This window comes from Paramisgurnus dabryanus, chromosome 8, assembly GCF_030506205.2.
Source record: "Paramisgurnus dabryanus chromosome 8, PD_genome_1.1, whole genome shotgun sequence".
Lineage (NCBI taxonomy): Eukaryota > Metazoa > Chordata > Actinopteri > Cypriniformes > Cobitidae > Paramisgurnus > Paramisgurnus dabryanus.
This window is the reverse complement of record NC_133344.1, coordinates 21,183,844-21,204,866: the sequence shown is the minus strand read 5'-3', so window position 1 is coordinate 21,204,866 and position 21,023 is coordinate 21,183,844. Positions and strand designations below refer to the sequence as shown.

The window sequence follows — 21,023 nt, the reverse complement described above, 5'->3', positions numbered from 1 at the left end:
TATTTTATTTTAGTGATATTTAAGCCCCTGAATTATTTAGTTTAATTAATTACTGCGTCACGGTAATGTCCCAATATGTTGGGACAATATATGGGCAGGAATACATAAAACAGAATACACTGTAAAAAGTCATTCTGCAGGCTTGTAGATTTTATGAAATTGAATATGTAAACTTTATTTAATAAAATTAATTTCATGTAGTTTGTTATTTTTTTTGTGTTAAAATTCTTTAAAAATGACTGGAATAAAAACAACTTATTGTTTTTGTGAAGGATTTAGCTATTCTTATTGTGTATCTGCTCATGTAGCGAATACTGAATAAATCCAACGTAATATTAATCAGCTGTTTTAAATCAAAAACCATTCCGGGTTGTATTGCAGGTCGTGAGCGCTGAGCAGACAGATTTAGGAAATATTACTGTTATTGTGCCAAAATTCAAAGTTTTGAAAGCATTTCAGTCGAGAATGTATGTTTTTTAAACAAGAATCTGCAGTAGGTTCATAAAGATATCGCCTATTTAAACATTTCCTTCGAGTTTTGTGGCGATGGGAGCTCCAGATAATCAGCCGGCGCTCCGCGCGTAAATATACCGGACAACGTCGCCTCACCTCGGCCAGTGTCGCTGAAAATCTCCGCTGGCTGTGACGTCAATGTAGTGTTTAAACTGTGGATAAAATTCATTTCGGGTAAATTTAACGGGCAATCTTAAGTCTTATAAGTCTATAAGCAGGGTTTCTTGTATAATTTGTTTGTAATTTGTAAATATTAATTACAATAAGGATTAATATCAACTGGGTATGGACGTAACTTCAGCTTTAGGACCCAGGAGGTCGCATATCTAGGATGCATTCGTCGATTCGCATGCTGCGATTGGTGGTCCAGATGCAACTCATTTTGAGTGACAGAAAAACTGACCAATCATACTGTTCCTCTGAATGGGTGGGTTCTCTTATCACTAACTCTCATAGATATGTATCATGTATGTATCTATTATGACAAATTCTGCTCGCTCTCTCGCTTGGTTCGTGTTATAAAAATAAATGTGACTTTACTGCGGTCTTTTTCGGTTTATTTAGTTTTGTGTTAACTATATCCACAAAGTATTCGAATAAATTGGTAATGTAAAACTATTCTTCGCTGTAAATTAATTGTGTGCTCAATTGCGACGCCCTGTGTTGAATTTTCCCGCGAGTACAGTATCATTACTGAGGGGAAATATAACATTATTCATTTAATTCCACAAAAGGTGAGTAAGATATTAAATGTATAAGTTGTCTTTTTAAAATGTTTAAGCTTTCTACATAATGTAAATTGAACATTCACTATTAATTTCGCGTCCTATTATCTAAATTGTTTGTTCATGAAGGCCTGTAACGTACTGCAGCTTCCTGCAGGCAACGTGAAACATTGCTGAGGGAGAACTTTATTCACAACAAAAGGTGAGGAATATTATTAAATAAATATATTGTACATATTATATTGTGTATATAGTGTATTTGTGTGTATATACACATGTGAGTAACTTGGTTAACAAATAAATATGTGACTGTCGTGTGACAGAAAAAAATGTAGGGATAAGATTTGCCCTCATTATAAATATAGATTATATATCTTTTCAAAAATTTTTTGATATTATTTGTGATTCCAATGAGAATTTTTTTATCAGTTTTCAATATTATTGCACATTTCAAACATACCTAATAAGCCACAAACTCAGATGAACTCCATTGCACATATCTTCCAGTTTTCTTTAAAACATTTTAATATACAAGTTTAATGTGTGGATTATTTAAATATTCAAGCTGTATACATTTATAAAGGTTTTAAGACATATTTGCTGTTTAATGTTGCAGGATAAAGATGAAGAGGCGGGCCTTGAGCAGCTTGTGATGGCTGTAATTGTAAAGAATGGATCTTCTAGGAGTGGAAGCCCAAAGGATGCTGGTATTGTTATTAAGGCCTTAAAGGTGTTCACAGGGCATGCTTTATCCTTGGATCTATGCATTTAATCTCCAGTATCCCAGGCATCTTTTCAGGTGTTTCAGAAACTTTTCTTGGAGCTGGATTCTTCAAAGTTTATGAACTGATTACAGTACAGTGAGTCTAAACTGCTGTCTGATTTTCTGGGTGTGAATCAATGTAACAGAACACAAACATGGAACCTTTCATCGGGAAATGTGGACGGTTTTCTTTAAAGACTGTAAAATACTTTTTGAAGTTTACACTGTTACAAATACATCATTAAAATGAGATGCTTTCCTGTTCTTTTGACTGCAATAAAATAAGAATTGATTCATCTTTGTCTGTCATTCTGAAATCAGATATAATACTCATTACTAATAAAAATACTAATGGATAATGTTAAATTAAAATAGTATAATTGAATAGAATTTATTGTATAGTGCTAGGTCTTTGTCCTGTATACCCAATATTTTGTTTAAATTTAAATTAATTTCTAATTGCAAATTGCAGATTACCTTTTTGAATGGGTTACTATTAAAGAGTTTATGGAGTGATTCTAACACAATTTTTATTTGTTGAATTTAATTAATGATATTGCTTGTAATCTGTTGCCACACTTTTATTGAGTAGATATCACATAATTTTTTTATTGTATAGTGCTAGATCTTTGTCTAGTATACCCAATATTTTTGTTTAAATTTTAATAAAAATTTTAATTGCAAATTGCAGTTTGGCTTTTTGAATATGTAAATATTAAGGAGATTATAGAGTAAATCTAAATCAATTTTGATTTGTTTAATGTAATTAATGATATTGCTTGTAATCTGTTGCCACAATTTTATTGAGTAGATGGGGCATATTATTTTTTACAGTGTATGTATATGACTTATTAATAGTGATTTTAATATTTTACTGTATTTAATGCAATAGCATGCATTAGCATCGCTGGTCAAACTGTGCAGCCTCTTTGCTTAACATAAAAGTGCTCAACCTGTTCGGCAGGTCCAACCATAGGGATTTTTAAAAATATATGGGGATCATTGAACGGCTCCTCCCCAAATGGCATAGCCTGTCGGCCTTTGATGAAAAGCCGCGCCGATGAATGCTTGTTTATTGCAGTACATATGCGGTCGGATCGATCCATCAAGCAGATAGACTATTTGATAGAAAGTGTGGATTAAGGATGTTTAAAATCTCTAGCTTGGTGGTCAGTACATGAATGGATCAAATCAGCACATTTGCAAAGGTTTGTCTCCATATGGCTATATAATAAATACAAATAAGAAGGGTAACTTTGCAGTATCACATTATATATTTTCTACTAAGTGATTTTCATATTATAAACGAGAGTATTCAACTGCAATATGGCAATATCCTCACAACATTATTATTTCTCAAAACTTTGACAAAAATTATTTTCAAAGGAACTGTATTATTACAGTTATTCAAAGATGCACACATTATTCCGCATATGATTTAAATATTAGTCGAGAGTATATAACGGCAATGAACGTCTTATATGGCAATAAATATTCACATAACTTCAAATAACAGCATAATGAAATTAATAAAAAGACAAGGAAGCAGGATTGGCATGTAAATTGTATTATTATTACCGGAAAAACAGCAAAATAACTGAAATAAACTCTGAGGTAAATGAACAATAACAGTGGAAAAAACTGTATAATAACAGTACTAATAAAGAAAAATCTATCAAAACTTTATATGACAAAAATTATATTTAAAGTTATTCAAAGATGCTAGGGGTGACCCCGAATAGTCGAAGATTCGATGCATCGATAGGAGAAGCCTGATTCGACTACCAATCTCACAGTCCAATCGTCGCAGATGTGTTATGAAATGAGGATCATTCAATTTTAGCCGTATATGGGTTCACACATTATCTGATTTCACATATAACAGCTTTCTCACAATATATTAATATACAGCATATTATTATAATGCTGCAAATAATATGTGAAGTAACAGCTTTCAATAAATATTTTTAAAATGCGTTAATAAATCCAACATCCCCTCTGACCGGGCTACACGGAGGTTTCTTAGTTAATAAAACATTGCCTCTTTGTTTCTACATTTAAAAGACAAAGCTGGCAATTATATTATGGCTATAGATTTCTATTCTTTCAATAATTTATTTTATTTTATTTATAAATCACTCTGGGTTATCTGATTTGATTTAACTATTTGGCTTGTGTTTTGTTTCTGTGCACTTGAGGCATTTTGAATATTTGTTCTGCACCTTGTTACTTCTGATGACCTTATTTTATTAAAAAAATGTATCTATTATAAAACGTAAATTCTGATCTAATTTAAGTCTGTAAATTTTGGATAGCTTTTCGTTGTATCAATGTTGCGCTACTGCGTGGTGGCCATGCTTGCGCATGTAATTTAGCCGAACAGGCTAGGTGCTCTGCCTCTCATATTTAGGAGTTCATCAAACTAAACATTAAAAAACGGATGTTTTTCGACGGGTATAAGTTTTTAAAATGTATTTATCATACATTTTGGTTATCTTGTCAAAAGTTAAACTACAAAACAGGTAAGCCGTTATTTAAAATTTCGGTGATGAAACGGAAACTATCTGCACCGAACCTATTTCTGCCTGACTTTTCTTGTGATTTAATATTATGGTTGGTGTTCACTTTTAAATGATAGCAAAGAGATTCCTGAAATAAATAATATCATCAGGTCTTTCTGTATCTAAAGTGAATACAGAGAGGATCAAAGTCAGAGCAAGCAAACAGGTATTTCTGTGCTAAATAATAACGCATAGTGTCTATAAAATCATTAATTTCAGTGTTTTTCATGTTATAAATTAACGTTTAATGAATTGTAAATAAAGATTAGTTTTTATCATTTACAGTCACAATCACAAATTATTTGTCATTTCTCATTTGTCGGGTTTTTTTTTTTGGTCATGACTGCTTTGACGCGCTATATCTCCAAATTAAATAAAAACACTGAATTAGCCGAGGTTTCCAAGGCAGAATCACCTTTGTTATTTTTTTAGGTTTAGTTATCAAAATGTATTTTTGTGTGATGTTCTGTAGATCTTGGCTTTAAAATGTTATGAGGAATAAATAAACAAATGTTGCCTTATATATTTTACCTTAAAAAAAATAAATATATAAATGCATCGTCAGTTTTGTCTTCGTTCATCACTTGAAAGACAGTTTTGGTCACTTTAACAGAAAGTTGTTTATGTGTGCTGCTTGTGAAAGAAAATAAAAGTTACCAATTTGTACCTGGTCTGGCCCCCTCCCAACGCATGCACACAAACATAGATGATTCGACTATCGGTCGACTATGGAAAGATTCGACAATTCTGATTCAAATACGTAAATCCTTAGTCGAGGACACCCCTAAAAGATGCACACATTATTCATGAACACGTTCATCTCTGGCCTGGCTCTGTTATGTAATAGCTGATTGACAGGTGCGCAACTCCGTCTTTCGAACAGGTATAATTTTGTATAGTTACTCATTTAGGAAAATTATCCATGATTTAATGATTTTATTATTATTATGAAAATGTTTTTTTTTTTTGCAGATTGATTACGATTTGTATACCCTAGTTTAAATACAAGACCTTTTTTTTTTACCACGGAGGGCCGGTGGTATACGGAATTTCCCGATAGATTTTTTGGTCCCACTCCGCCCCTGACTGTATTAATGCGTTAGGCGTCACATTAATGTCCCTACTTTTTAATGGCCTACTGTGCACGAATTAATAAAACCGTATAAGACCCAAGGTGTATGAATTTGATCCTTACATAGCACTGTATCATGAGCCAGTTAATGTCCCAATATGTTTTTTAATTCTGTGCAGGAATAAATAAAACGAACTATGTGACTTATTAATAAAGTGATTTTGCATTAAGCGTCATGTTAATGTCGGTTGTGTTAAGTTTTTTTTAATTCTGCACAGGAATTAATAAAACTGTATATGAAGTTTGGCTCATTAATAAGGTATATAGATCAATCTTGATCTTTACATACTGTATTTATGCGTTAAGCGTCATGTTAATGCCCCGATGGTTTATTTTTATTATTCCGAGCAGGAATGAATAAAACGGTTTAAGACCCAAGATGTATGAATTTGATTCTTATATAGCACTGTATCGATGCGTTAGCTCACGTTATGTCCCAATATTTTTTATGAAATTCTGGGAAGGAGTTAATAAAACTGTATATATACACGAGCCTAGGTGTATGAATTTTATTAGGGGTGTCCTCGACTAAGGATTTACGTATTTGAATCAGAATTGTCGAATCTTTCCATAGTCGACCGATAGTCGAATCATATCTATGTTTGTCTGCATGGGTTGGGAGGGGGCCAGACCAGGTACAAATTGTTAACTTTTATTTTCTTTCACAAGCAGCACACATAAACAACTTTCTGTTAAAGTGACCAAAACTGTCTTTCAAGTGATGAACGAAGACAAAACTGACGATGCATTTATATATTTATTTTTTTTAAGGTAAAATATATAAGGCAACATTTGTTTATTTATTCCTCATAACATTTTAAAGCCAAGATCTACAGAACATCACACAAAAATACATTTTGATAACTAAACCTAAAAAAATAACAAAGGTGATTCTGCCTTGGAAACCTCGGCTAATTCAGTGTTTTTATTTAATTTGGAGATATAGCGCGTCAAAGCAGTCATGACCAAAAAAAAAAAACCCGACAAATGAGAAATGACAAATAATTTGTGATTGTGACTGTAAATGATAAAAACTAATCTTTATTTACAATTCATTAAACGTTAATTTATAACATGAAAAACACTGAAATTAATGATTTTATAGACACTATGCGTTATTATTTATATATTATTATAAATTATTATATATTTAACAGAATTATTATTATTATATAACAGAAATACCTGTTTGCTTGCTCTGACTTTGATCCTCTCTGTATTCACTTTAGATACAGAAAGACCTGATGATATTATTTATTTCAGGAATCTCTTTGCTATCATTTAAAAGTGAACACCAACCATAATATTAAATCACAAGAAAAGTAAGGCAGAAATAGGTTCGGTGCAGATAGTTTCCGTTTCATCACCGAAATTTTAAATAACGGCTTACCTGTTTTGTAGTTTAACTTTTGACAAGATAACCAAAATGTATGATAAATACATTTTAAAAACTTATACCCGTCGAAAAACATCCGTTTTTTAATGTTTAGTTTGATGAACTCCTAAATATGAGAGGCAGAGCACCTAGCCTGTTCGGCTAAATTACATGCGCAAGCATGGCCACCACGCAGTAGCGCAACATTGATACAACGAAAAGCTATCCAAAATTTACAGACTTAAATTAGATCAGAATTTACGTTTTATAATAGATACATTTTTTAAATAAAATAAGGTCATCAGAAGTAACAAGGTGCAGAACAAATATTCAAAATGCCTCAAGTGCACAGAAACAAAACACAAGCCAAATAGTTAAATCAAATCAGATAACCCAGAGTGATTTATAAATAAAATAAAATAAATTATTGAAAGAATAGAAATCTATAGCCATAATATAATTGCCAGCTTTGTCTTTTAAATGTAGAAACAAAGAGGCAATGTTTTATTAACTAAGAAACCTCCGTGTAGCCCGGTCAGAGGGGATGTTGGATTTATTAACGCATTTTAAAAATATTTATTGAAAGCTGTTACTTCACATATTATTTGCAGCATTATAATAATATGCTGTATATTAATATATTGTGAGAAAGCTGTTATATGTGAAATCAGATAATGTGTGAAGCCCATATACGGCTAAAATTGAATGATCCTCATTTCATAACACATCTGCGACGATTGGACTGTGAGATTGGTAGTCGAATCAGGCTTCTCCTATCGATGCATCGAATCTTCGACTATTCGGGGTCACCCCTAAATTTTATACTTAATAGCAATGTATTAATGCATTGAGCTGCGATAAGCGTCACTATTCCGATGGTTTAAATGAAATTCTGGGCACTTATTCATAAAACGTGGGCACGATTTAACTTAATCGAGGGAACGAGTTAATAAAATGTGGGCACGATTTAACTTAATCGAGGGAACAAATTACTAAAACGTGCACACGATTTAGCTTAAACGAGGGAACAAATTACTAAATCGTGCGCACGATTTAGCTTAAATGAGGGAACGAATTACTAAAACGTGCGCACGATTTACTAATTCGTGGGAACGAATTGCTAATTCGTGGCCACGATTTAAAAAAAAGTTTTACCATGTCATCAGAAGGGCTCCGTAATTATCAGCTAAAGCTTTGTGTAACGATGAGTCTGAAATTAAATTTGATGTTTCGCTAAGATTGATTTCAAAATGCATAAAACCTATTTTAAGATTATGACTTGACGATGACATTATGCATTAAACAAAGTCATCACAAATGTTGAAATATTCACATTCTGCACGTGGCTGTGTATCATTATATCATATGTTTTATTTTCTTTTGTTTCGCTGATACCCACTAGGTCAATAGTTCTCAACCTTATTCACCTTAAATGCCCACAACCATTTTTGAAGGCCACCCACTATCTTTTTTTTAAATAAATGAACTAGAGCTTATAATGACTAGACAGATGTATTCGGTACTAAAATGGCCAAAAAATAAAACCCATCTGGATTTTTGCTTGTTTGAGCTTATTTTAATGGTTTTTTGTCTTATTTTTAATACATTTTAATACGTCATTTTAACGCCCCATTGGACATCTTCTAAGTGCCCCAGCCGCTTTTATTTTCCCCTTTTGCAAAGGTGTTGTTATAATCCCATTTCATGAAAATGACCCAGAAAAATATGGAGTCCGTCAAAACATTAGTACCCTTGTTTGCTTTTTAAGGGTGCAGTTATTTGGTTATACCTTAATGTATGCTGACTGTTATAGGCTATTAGAAATAAGGACAATAGATATATGTTCCTGTACCTTAAAGGCGGGGTGCATGATCTCTGAAAGCCAATGTTGATGTTTAAAAATCACCTAAACAAACACGCCCCTACCCCAATAGAATCTGGAACTTCTTTTGATAGACCCGCCCCACACATACGCAACCCAGGGAATGATGTTGGTTAGTAGACACGCCCCTTACTGCTGATTGGCTACATGTGTGTTTTGGTAGTTGGCCTGACTACCTTTTCCAAAGTGTTTTTCAAAAATCATGCACCCCGCCTTTAACTGGTTGACCAGTGAGCTGCAGGAGCTGTGCCAAGGTCATGGGTTTATTCCTAGGGAACACAACTGATATATAAAACTTTTCCTAAAATTTTCTAACTTTTTGCCAATATTGTGCTCACGCAGGTTTTTATACAACCGTTCAGGGGAGTGGAGTGATGGAACTGTTCCCATACTTGCCACCACAGCAGCTGGCTTCACCTATATTGCATTTTTAATGGTAAGCTATGGGTGGTTTTATATAAGGTTTGATTGCCTGCTCCGAACCGGAGTTCAATGGCTCCCCCGTCCCTCTTTCCCCACTGGTCTCTGTTCACATTATAATATTTTGTTCTGAACCGCGGTACACTTGCGTCAACGAACTGCAGCCGTTGCTAGGCACCGACTATAAAAGAGAAAGCGCTAAAATGGAGTTGTTCGTATCCTCATTGTTCTTTATTTGAACCTTTGGTTTTGTAATCGAAGAATAAGTTGCAAAAACTCACATCTGTCTTCTGCAAAATACTTAAATTGTACAAAAGAAATGATGATGGCGGAGACAAGTGGAAAATTAACAGAAATTATGTTTACAGTCTGTCACAGATGTCCGCAAGCGCTTGTCATCAATGTTAATGAGAACAAACACGCCCGCACGCATCATTAATAACGGTTCACTTACACGATTTTGTTAGATTTTGTGTTCACATCAGCAGCGGACCGTACCACAGTCCACGCAGACCGCGCCCCAGACCACCCTTTCCAGGCAAACTCAGGTGTTCACATTGTCCTAACTAACCGAACTCTGACGTGAAATGGACCCGGGTGCTAATGTGAAAGGTTGCACTAATACAGTACGGCTTTACAAAACCTCTCAAGATTCACCAAAGGCTAACTATCTCTGACAGACGTGTGTGCACATGTTGACTAGTTCACCATTCAGCAATGTTTTGGTTATGGTACCACTCATATCACTTAATCTAAACAAATACTGCTTTTTTGCATGCCACTTTAAACTGAAATAATATTTGTCCTTTCTCTGGTTTGTTGCAGATTTTAGCTCTGTGTCATGTAGCTGTCGGACAGCAGTTAAACTTGCACTGGCTCCACAAGGTATTTATCAACCTCTCAACTGTTCTTATACCTAGAAAAGATCAAGAGAAGTTTGTTTGCTTATGCAAGACAGACCACATTAACCTTGACACTGTCACAAACATCCTGTTATGCCCCGAGGATTTTTGTCTGCTGGCAGTGTAAAGCAGTCTTTCTTGTTTGGTTATGAACGAATATGGTGCATTGTGGTTTTGATTTGTTTATGCAGAATACATGGGTGATTCTCACGAAAACTTGGTTTTAAAAATGTCAAGCATGAAAATGTAAAAATTGCTTAAATTTACTTTTTTTCCGACCAGACATTGAAAAACAAAGTCTGGAGTAAATGGGAACATTAATTTAAACACTTTTACTTATCATTTAACACTTTTTGTAACATAATTTAAAAAATTAGTCCTAAAAAATCTCATTACCGCAACAGTCAGAAAACATCAACACTGACATATTTTCAAAATGACATGACAAACCTGAAAGAACATAATTTGGAGATTCTGCACATGCATTTAAAATCAAAGTATTATGCTTCTATTAATTAAATTAACATTTAATAAGCATCTGTTGCGGTAATGATAATCAAAATGACAATAGGCCTATTTCAAATTAACTGTAAAAAAATCAAACTTTATTAAAATTCTGTATGTGTGCTTAAACTGTTCTCAAAAAGTGTTGCGGAGGATGAGAACATCAGGCATGGACACATCATTTTCCTAATTTTTCTTCATTAATATTATACATGAATATTCTGTAAATATTTTTTCTGTCATTTATTTTTTTTCTAAATATTTTTGTGTTAATTTGATTAAATTACAACATAACGCATGTTCAAACACAGCCGGACACATTGCGGTAATGAGAATTTCAGCAGAAAATGAGATAAAATTGACAAATTATAAATTCTTATGTTGAAATCACACATTGTTCAAGGAAGAACACAGTATTCATTCTGATGCTTTTTAATATTACTATATTACACATTTTATAGCTAAAATCATTAGTGCCGTGGTGTTTCAATGGTTTCATGAGAATCACCCACATAGCAATATTGGAAACTATGTTTTGTCTTGCTAGATTGGTGTGACGGTTGCTTTGCTCACTACAACAATTGGCGTCATATCGGTCACTCAGATGTGGGGAGAAGAATGGGATGTAGTTTGGATTTCCCTTCAGGTATGTTTATGTATACACCATCTAATGGTCAACATATGTACACCAGCTGTACCCTTTTAAAGGGTCCTAAAATGTACCATTAGGTACAGATATGTATGCATTCGTATCAATATGTAGGTACCTCTAATATGAAATCTTTAGGTCCAAAGCTGTACTCTTTGAGAGGGATTTTGATTTTTTTCTGACAGTGTTTATCTAATCTTAATTATTCAAATCCATCTACTATATGGTTCCTCTAGGTGTTTACATTTATTCTAAATGTACTGTGTTTTACTTTTTACTGTATAACAAATATAAATGCCTTTATTCTTGTTCAGGCCACAGGTCCATTCCTGCACATTGGTGCTTTAGCTGCGGTCACAGCTTTGGCCTGGCTGGTAGCTGGACAGGTGGCACGAGCAGAGAAAACCAGTAAGCCTGAATCCACTATCTCGTCTGACTGATCCCGAATCAGTTATGAATCACTCTCGATGTTAATAATTAAAGGGAGAGCTATGAGGAAATCCACCATACCTATCAATACATTCTTCTGTCCTGTTGTCACGGAGTGACGTGTTATCTCAACTCAACTCAATAAGCTGCTTGTTTCATGTTACATTGTAGCGAAATTAAAACACTGCTATCGATTCCTCATTTCAGTTTAACCAAGCCTATCTGATTCTATCAAGCACACATTTAACTTGCTTATCTTATTTAAGTAACCAGACACTTTTACTCATTATCAAAATAAGGAGTTCCTGAGGGACAAACACAGTGAGGTTTAGAGATCATTAGGACAAAATACACACTAAATTCATTCGATTGGGAACCTGGCTTTCTCCTTCAGACATACCTAACCATACTTTACGCAAGTGCTTCTAGCTACGCAAGGTACTTTCACATATCACTGCACATGTGTCAGAACAAATTTATAATGCATCGGGAAAACATTTTGCTTTCTCGGTGTTGCCTCAGGGGAAGTTATAATGCATTAGCGTAAACGGTCTTCTTCTGAAAGTTTTTTCTTTCGAGTCAGCTCAGCTACTTTTATGAGGGAGCAACAGTTTGAAGACAATCTTGCTTTATCAGCAGTCACACCCCTCAACTGTTGACATGTTTAAAACCAGCTGCAGATATAAAAGTTTCAGTTTCAATGCTTGCAAATCTGTAGAAGGGCCTCTTTGTGTATATGTCTGTGGCCTTTAAAGGTACCCCGACTATAAAAAATTGTATGCTTTAATAATTTAAATTTGCCTTCAAATAATACATTTCATTGAATATTCATTGAACATTAAATATTTTCATTACTTCAAAAAAACCCCAATGTGTAATACTCATTTTAACCTATGGAGGCAGCCATTATGATAGGCGTTCTGTAATTAATGACATGTAATGGTTGTTGTGAAATATTACTACAGTTTACTATAATAAATACTATGGTATCTTCTATAGTTTTTCATGTGAGATTTTTTTTTTATTTCCTACTTACACATTCTTACCTCTCAGATTGCATTTATTTTGATCTTCTTTCATTCGTATGTTTTCTGTATTATTCTTCATTTATGTTATTATATGTAAAGAGGGCCGAACAGAAAACCTGATGCTGCATATTTAATGAAAGGCAGACCAAATACCGGCACCTGCTGTTTGTGTGCATTTATAGCTCTCATCTTCGGTTAAAGCATCACCAAAGAGATTTTTTTACCTTAAAATAACGTTTCCAAAAAAGTTTCAGTTGTTCATCCACTCAAAACAGGGTGAACGGCACTTTCACATTCACTTTAAAGCCCTCTATCGGCCAAAACCGCACTAAAGAAGTTTCCAACCATCGGGTCGCGGTCCTATAGTTCGAGTTAAAACTACAAAAACTTGCTTTACGGCAGACCTACAATGTAGGCTAAATTATTTACGACAGTGGTAATGGACAATTCCGCTTCCAACCTGTAGGGGGACCAAAGAGCAAAAACTCTTTAGTGTTGCTTTAAGAATTATTTGGTAACACTTTACAACAAGGTTCATTAGTTAACATTAGTTAATGTATTAACTAGCATGAAGAAACCATGAACAATACATTTGTTACAGTCTTTATTATTCTTTGTTAATGTTAGTTACAGGATTAGTCAATTTTCTTAAAAAGAATCCAGATAATTTACTCACCACCATGTCATCCAAAATGTTGATGTCTTTCTTTGTTCAGTCGAGAAGATGTTGTTTTTTGAGGAAAACCTTCCAGGATTTTTCTTATTTTAACGGACTTTAATGGACCCCAACACTTAACAGTTTAAATGTAGTTTCAAATTGCAGTTTCAATAGAGTTTCAAATGACTCTAAATTATCCCAAAGAAGGCATAAGGGTCTTATCTAGCAAAACGATTGCCATTTTTGACAGGAATAATAAAAAATATGCACTTTTAAACCACAACTTCTCGTCTATCTCAGGTCCTGTGATGCGGCAGCGCGACCTCAAGTAATTGCGTAATTACCGCCAGTTTTTTGGAATATTGTTGTATTTTTTACAAATTACTTGTCTGTGAGCTTCATTATTTAAAAAAATTAATGTGCCCTCATAATCTTTAATCAAACACGCAAATCTTTACCCCTCGCAGCTGTTAGCAAAATGACCCAACTTCAAACGATCCAGTCAGATCTCGATGGACAAATTCAAATTCAGCCCTGCTTTATTTCATTTCAGAAGCGGGTTTCACTCAGGATAAATATGTCACCACGGGAAAATTAGGAAATCCCTACTTTCGCTTCATGGCGACTTTAAACCATACATGTGTTTTATAACCCGGGTACATTTTAAAGCCTAGTTTTGTTTCATTTTGATAAAAAATTTACATCTGTCTCTCAGTTATAGCAGAGCAAATGTGGTCATTTAAATGAAGCTATTTTAAAGCTTGTATCTTTGCCAGTGTTCATAACAGAATTGTATATCCAATCTTCTCGTAGGCTTCCAGGTGATGGTTCTCCTCATCTACCTGAGCGTTCTCCTCACACTCTACTTCATTCCTCTGTCGATCACCTCACCCTGCATCATGGACCGCGGGAGTCTCAAAGCAGCCCCCGCCATCATCGGCCATGAAGGAGCTCCGATGGTGAGCAGACAGGTTCTTCACTAGATGTTACACTGCAGTGTAGTCCTTTCTTTCCTCTGCTATCTTTTTTCCTCTTACTCTCTCTTGCTGTCTCCATTTATCTTTCTCATATTTCTCTCCCTTGCTTCTCATGGCTATAAATAACTCAGGAAAGAGCTACTGAGATGTTCTGTGTAGGCGTATATGAAGGTTGTTGGTTATGAACGATTTTTCCATATACTTATACACCCTTGTGTATTTTGTTCTATAGTGGGTGATGTATTGAGATATACATGCTGCTGCTGTTTAGGTGGCACACAAAATGCATGTTCCTACACATTCGTAGTCAAAACGACTTTGCAAACTGCATTAAGTATCCTGGGTTAACCTCTTAAAGGAAAACACAACAGTTTTTCAATATTTTACTATGTTTATACCTCAGCTTAAACGAATGAATACATACCTAACTAATTTTTAGTGCGTGCACTTAATCTTTGTACAGTGCGTCGTGAATGTATTAGCATTTAGTCTAGCCCCATTCATTCCATAGGATCCAAACAGGGATAAATTTAGAAGCCACCAAACACTTCCATGTTTTCCCCATTTAAAGACTGTGACATGAGTAGTTACCAGTGATGCACGGGTCAATGTATAAACAACCCGCACCCGGCCAACGTTTTCAACTTACCCGCCTGCAAAAAAATTACCCGATCCGCTTCCTGGCCCGCATTTTTTTAAAGTAGTTAATTGGCATCTTTATTTCAAACGACCTGACCGACCGCGACCCGAATATCATAAATTTTTTTTTGGATGACTCGTAACCGTGGGTGACCGTAGGCACCTGCTCATTTTGGATCAACCCACGCATCACTGGGGAGGGGAAGTAGTCAGGAGTGATGATGATCCACTTAAAAAATCACCATGTTTTATTTTGTGCCACCATACTTACTCGTGTAACTACTCATGGAACAGTCTTTAAATTGGGAAAACATGGAAGTGTTTGGTAGCTTCTAAATTCATCCCTGTTTGGATCCTAAGGAATGAATGGGGCTAGGCTAAATGCTAACACAATCACAACGCGCTGTACAAAGATTAAGTTCACGCATTGGGTAAAAATAGGGATGTATTCATTCATCTAAGTTGAGGTAAGTACATTGTAAAATATTGAAAACGTTGGTGTTTTCCTTTAACTTCTTACAGGTTAACTCTTTCCCCGCCATTGACGAGTTATCTCGTCAATCTTCAATGCCGCTATTATCCACCAGGATAATATCTTGCGCAACTTATTAAAACCGGAAGTATTGCCCTAGGGCAAACAGCTGTATGTCCGTGTATGTTTTAAAGATCGCTCTGCATCTGATCTCTATCAAAACTCCTTCACAAAACGTTTTGCTCAAAATTTGGTGTTTTTGATGAAACCTACACATATTTGAGAGGTGATAAAAACAGAACACATGAAGGTAGGATGAAACAGATTCTTTTGTTTGAAAGCAGAGGGTCTGTTCTTTTATTTCATATATTGTATGTTTATATATTTAAAAAGGAGCATTTTCTGGAAGGCATTAAACTTTTGTGAAAATCATGAAAAATGCTGGCTGCGTTATACACCTCGCTCTGGTCCATGTTTTTTTTTTTTTTTTTTTTTTTTTTGAATAAATTTGAGAAAACCAGAATGTTGCAACATTCCCACAGATGGACAAGCAGGTTGACTGGCATGACAAATATGTGACCCTGCCTTTGAAAACCAGGCTCATAATCTAATGATATTAGGAGCATAAAAGTTTGACTGAAATTGTTGATTTCTCATTGATTATAATCTTTAGTCAATATAAAAAAAAATCAGGGTTATATTTTCCCAGACTGTCCTTTACATTATGATGATTTTATGTAAAATAAAAATTTCACAGGCAGGGTCACATATGTGTCCAAGAATGCAAACCAAGAGGTATTTAAATGTAAAGTATGAAATCTCAAAACCTGACTACCTACGATTCACTAAAAGAGTGCAGTATACGCTCTCAGAAATAAAGGTACAAGAGGGTACAAACGTTGTTACTGGGGCATTACCTTTTCAAAAAGTACACCTAAAGGGTACATATGGGTACCTCAGAAGTTACCATTGGTAGAGGTACATACTGGTACCTCAAAGGTACATCAAAATGGTTCATAGTAGGACCTCCCAATGACAACTTTCATACCTTTTTCTTTGATTGTATGAACAATGTAAAACATAAACAAGCTAACCCCTGAGTTAACAAAATCCTGGGTTCATTTGGTTCATGTTTCACACATTCCAATGTCAAAATAAAAAGACAATTAACAGTTTTTAGGGTTCTGACTTATGGTGAGCCACAACTCCTTGTTAGTTTAGCCCACAGTGCTATACAACAATTCAGCTGGCCGTTTAATGAACGACATATAATAATCATCTATTTTTGGAAGAACATAATGATCTGGTGAGGGTGCCACTCCTAGCTACAGCTGTAAACAGTCGTAGTTTAGGTCGAAAACAAGCCTACACAACACCACATGTTGTTGCATTGACCACCACGCCATTAAATGCCAGCATTCGAAGGCGAGGGCCATAACCGTAAGTGCTCTCCAAAGACACAGGACATGGCTCCAGTTGATCTATATTGTATTCTTCTCATCTTCTAATGCTTCAAAAGAAATGTCTCGCCCTCATTCTGCATGAACCTCACGTGCACAAGTACATCAAGCCGTGCTGTGTGTAAATGATCTCAAGTTGCTGCCTGCATGCCATTGCATGAGGAGTGAACCACCAAGGAGCCATAGATTGTGTATTTGGCCAGGCCCTCGAGCACTTGATAAAACCTCCATGAGATGAGTTATTGATTCATATCTACTTATATAACAGAAAGGGGATTTAGCAACTGCACATTTTTTGAGTGATGGGGTTGTAATGCACTTTTCATTGGTATTAAATATTTACAACAAATATACATTTTAAATAAATATTTAAAAAATATTAAAGCCACAAACTCCCTCTTCTGTTTCTGTTTCACTTGCAGATAGCACCCGAAAACACTCTTCTGTCCTTTCACAGAGCTCTACAGAGAAACGTAAGCGGCCTTGAGGCGGATGTGGCCATCAGGTATTCATTCATTCATTCTGTCTCGTTCTCTTCCTCTTGGTACAGTTAAATCAATACAGATACAGAGCTTTGTACAGTGTGTGTCAAATCTAAAGGCACAAGGCCACAATGTTTGTCTGTGAGTGTGAATCCTTGTGTGACTGCGGTAATGAGAGGTTGGCGTCTCTTGCTCACCAGAGTACATAGTAATTGAACACTGGGACAGACAGACAGTTTTAAAGAAGTGCCTTAAGCTATAATCTAGTCTGTCTGCTTAACACTTTAGATAATGGAGCCGAAATTGTCCATCTGTTGTTTGTGATTTATCTTGGTTGAAGACAATTTAGACTATCACTTGGGCATTTTAGATTTGGATATTGCTGTTTCATTCTCTTTTGACTCTATATTTAATTATTTTTTAATTTATATTTACTAGGGATTTTAAAATAAAGATGCACATACTTTGATATCATATTTATCATCACGAAGATCATATTTACTTTTTTTTTTTTTTGCTGTAGCTATAGTACTGTATAACACATTTGTGACCCTGGACCAAAACACCAGTCATAAGTCGCACGTGGTTCCAAAACGCAATAAATCCATTTTGACTAATTTTGGTAAATATGTTTTTACTATACTAAGAAAGTGACAAGATGAAAACCACTTTTTTCTGTTCCAAACGTTCACATAGCATCTTTAGGTTATAATAACATAAAAAATTCAAATCCATAATTTGATTTTCAAAGATTTATTATAAAAACTGATTATTTTTTTCCGCAAAATGCAATAAATCCATTACAAGTTATTTTTTTTCAAAATGCTAAAAATCTATTGGATCAATATGTAAATGTGCATTCATCTTTGTCATGTTATATTCATTTAGTTGACTAGTGGTATACACTAATAAAAAAAAAAAAACATTAATGGCATTAATCAAAACACTTACTTTGTCATATTAAGAACTCTTAATATGCTGTCATCCTTGGGATGTTGTCGCTAAACTTTTTTGACAGCGATCAGCTGTAAAATGTGTGGTCCTGCTCGATTTTCGTTGACTTCGAATAAAATAATGGAAAGTTTTCCAAGTTTTCAGGGGTCAATGTGTTAGCATGATAGAAGCTTGATGCTGTCGTGTCAGAACAAGCAACAGCCGGCATTTTTCCATCGCCCGAGTAGCTTACTTTCTTCCCCGCCACTGAAAACCACCACAGTTTTATCAATGTCATTTAAAAGTATTATTTTGTTTTTGTTGGTTTGTTGATCACAAAGTACAAAGTAGGTGAGAAAAACTAGGATTCTGTGTGTATTCAGAGCGCTGCCATTGTTGTTTACAATACGTGAAATGGTGCGCTGTGATTGGTTGAGCGGATTTATTGCATTCTGCAGAGAAGGAGGACTGGCGTTTATTGCGTTTTGGGAAAAAAGGGAGAAAAGATGACAGAATAACACAGCTGATATTGGATTTTGCATAAAATTAAGAATTGACTTTTTAATACTGACCTGATACAATAAAGTACTGATTTTGGTGGTAACTAATAAAAAAAGGCATATATCGCGTTCTGGAACCAAACTTTTCATTTGTAGCAATAGCTAAAAATACAATGTATGGGTCAAATTTATCAATTTCTTTTATGCCAAAATTCATTAGGATATAAAATAAATATCATTTCCATGAAGATATTATCTAATGTAAATATGTAAACATTTATTTATTAGAGATGCACCGATATATCAGCCAATAATCTATATCGGTCGATCAAAGCAATTTTCACACTATCGGCTTCTGGCCGATATTTTAAAAAGTCTTGGCCGATATATCCTGTCAATCAAAAGAGAACAGGAAATGCAATGAAATTGAGCTAATGTAAAGAAAATGAGAAAATGTAAAGAAACATCACTAGTTTAATGTTCAGTATTAATGGTCATTTTATGAATTAATTAGTAAATGTAATTTAGTTAATGCAAGTTAATAAAGCCACCAAACTATTGCCATTGGGATCAGCAGATATCAGTCTGAATAATCTGCAATCGGTATTTGTTGAAAAGTTTCATATCGGTGCATTTCTAGTATTTATCATTAGTAATATGTGTTGCTAAGCACTTCATTTGGACGACTTTTCCCAACATTTTGATTTTTTTTTGCACCCTCAGTCAGATTGTCAAATATTGTCTTATCCAACCATACATCAATAGAAAGCTGATCCATTCTGCTTTCAAATGATGTATACATCTAAATAAAAAAGGCCCTTATACTGGTTTTGTAGTTCAGGGTAACATTTATGAATGCATAAATTTATCCTTGTGGTAATTTGGTACTGTGAGATAACACATCTGAAATCTTGGGTTGTTGTGGCTTAGTTGTAAAATATCTGCACATGCTATTCAGAATGGATGGTTTATGGGTTTTGTAGTCTAAAAGTAGTTTACCTCAGGTTGTGAGTTATTCTGGGTAAAAGATATCCACTAAATAAAGAATAATGGCATGTGGTAATACTCATTTTGTTGCATAACATTACCTAAGTGCATCGGATGTTTTCTGTCAATCACGGCGTAAGACCGTGCGCAGTTTCTCTCTCTTATCAGCAGTGATGCCAGGTTGAGGACTAATGGACGAGCTTTCTCAGTTGCAGTTTAAGTGCTGTCTAATCACATACACCGCTGTGCAACTGTCTCCGGCTGCAGTCTAGATGGTGTGCCATTCCTTATGAGAGACCGGACGTTGAGGAGAACCACAGATGTGAAAAAAGTGTTTCCAGAGAGACAGTACCATGATGCTGCACTTTTCAACTGGACTGACCTGCGCTCACTAAACGCTGGCCAGTGGTTTGTTAAGGTGTGCATAATTTTGACTCAAAATAATGCCTGTAGTAAAACGTAATAATAAGCTTTATCGTATACATGCAACATTTTTAAGAAAGACAGTACCAATAAGATTTTCAAAGACAAAATTATATAGAACGCAAACCCCCCAAATCTCAAATAATGTTTCCTTTTATGCATTACTTTCTTCAAAATATGGCTCTGGTTGCACAAACAGAGCTTTTTGATGTACTAGACTTACAGATTTTTTTTGTACACAGGATGATCCTTTCTGGACCGTGAGATACATGTCAGTGGCTGAACGCTGGTTAGTGGGGAACCAGACAGTGTGCAGCCTCGAGGAGATGCTCAAACTAGCCGCTCGGTCCAAAACCTCCGCAGTATTTACACTGCGTAGACCACCGTCTGGCCACCCCCACCACCTCAACTGGGTCAACCTCACCCTAGACACTGTTCTGAGGTCAGGAATACCACAGCAGCAGGTTAGTTTTGAGGAAGTGATGCTCACATTTTACTACTGAGATTCTCGTTGTCTTTGGGGTTGGACCAATGTGTAATTTAACCTCCTAAGACCTGGTGTGTGCACATACATGGACATCAAATTTGTTGTTGTTTGGACCATAATAC

The 21,023-nt window shown here is 35.0% G+C and overlaps 1 protein-coding gene and 1 long non-coding RNA gene across 7 annotated transcripts in view; both read left to right on the top strand.

Annotated features, from left to right (window-relative positions):
* Positions 1–21,023, top strand: part of gdpd5b (glycerophosphodiester phosphodiesterase domain containing 5b) — a 61,641-nt gene that overhangs the window by 31,824 nt on the left and 8,794 nt on the right. For all 6 annotated transcript variants that reach the window (XR_010542814.2, XR_010542815.2, XR_010542813.2 and 3 more), the window contains exons 4-11: positions 9,294–9,387; positions 10,197–10,256; positions 11,325–11,423; positions 11,741–11,834; positions 14,355–14,500; positions 17,512–17,594; positions 20,259–20,409; positions 20,657–20,878. Coding sequence is in view for 2 of the 6 variants with exons in the window: in XM_065280925.2 (XP_065136997.1) it covers positions 9,294–9,387; positions 10,197–10,256; positions 11,325–11,423; positions 11,741–11,834; positions 14,355–14,500; positions 17,512–17,594; positions 20,259–20,409; positions 20,657–20,878 (949 nt within the window). In the remaining 4 variants the exon portion in view is untranslated. The remainder of the gene's footprint in view (positions 1–9,293; positions 9,388–10,196; positions 10,257–11,324; positions 11,424–11,740; positions 11,835–14,354; positions 14,501–17,511; positions 17,595–20,258; positions 20,410–20,656; positions 20,879–21,023) is intronic.
* Positions 109–2,627, top strand: LOC135770441 (uncharacterized). Its single transcript, XR_010542624.2, has 3 exons — positions 109–1,247; positions 1,368–1,440; positions 1,855–2,627. It is a non-coding gene; the product is annotated as an uncharacterized lncRNA (long non-coding RNA).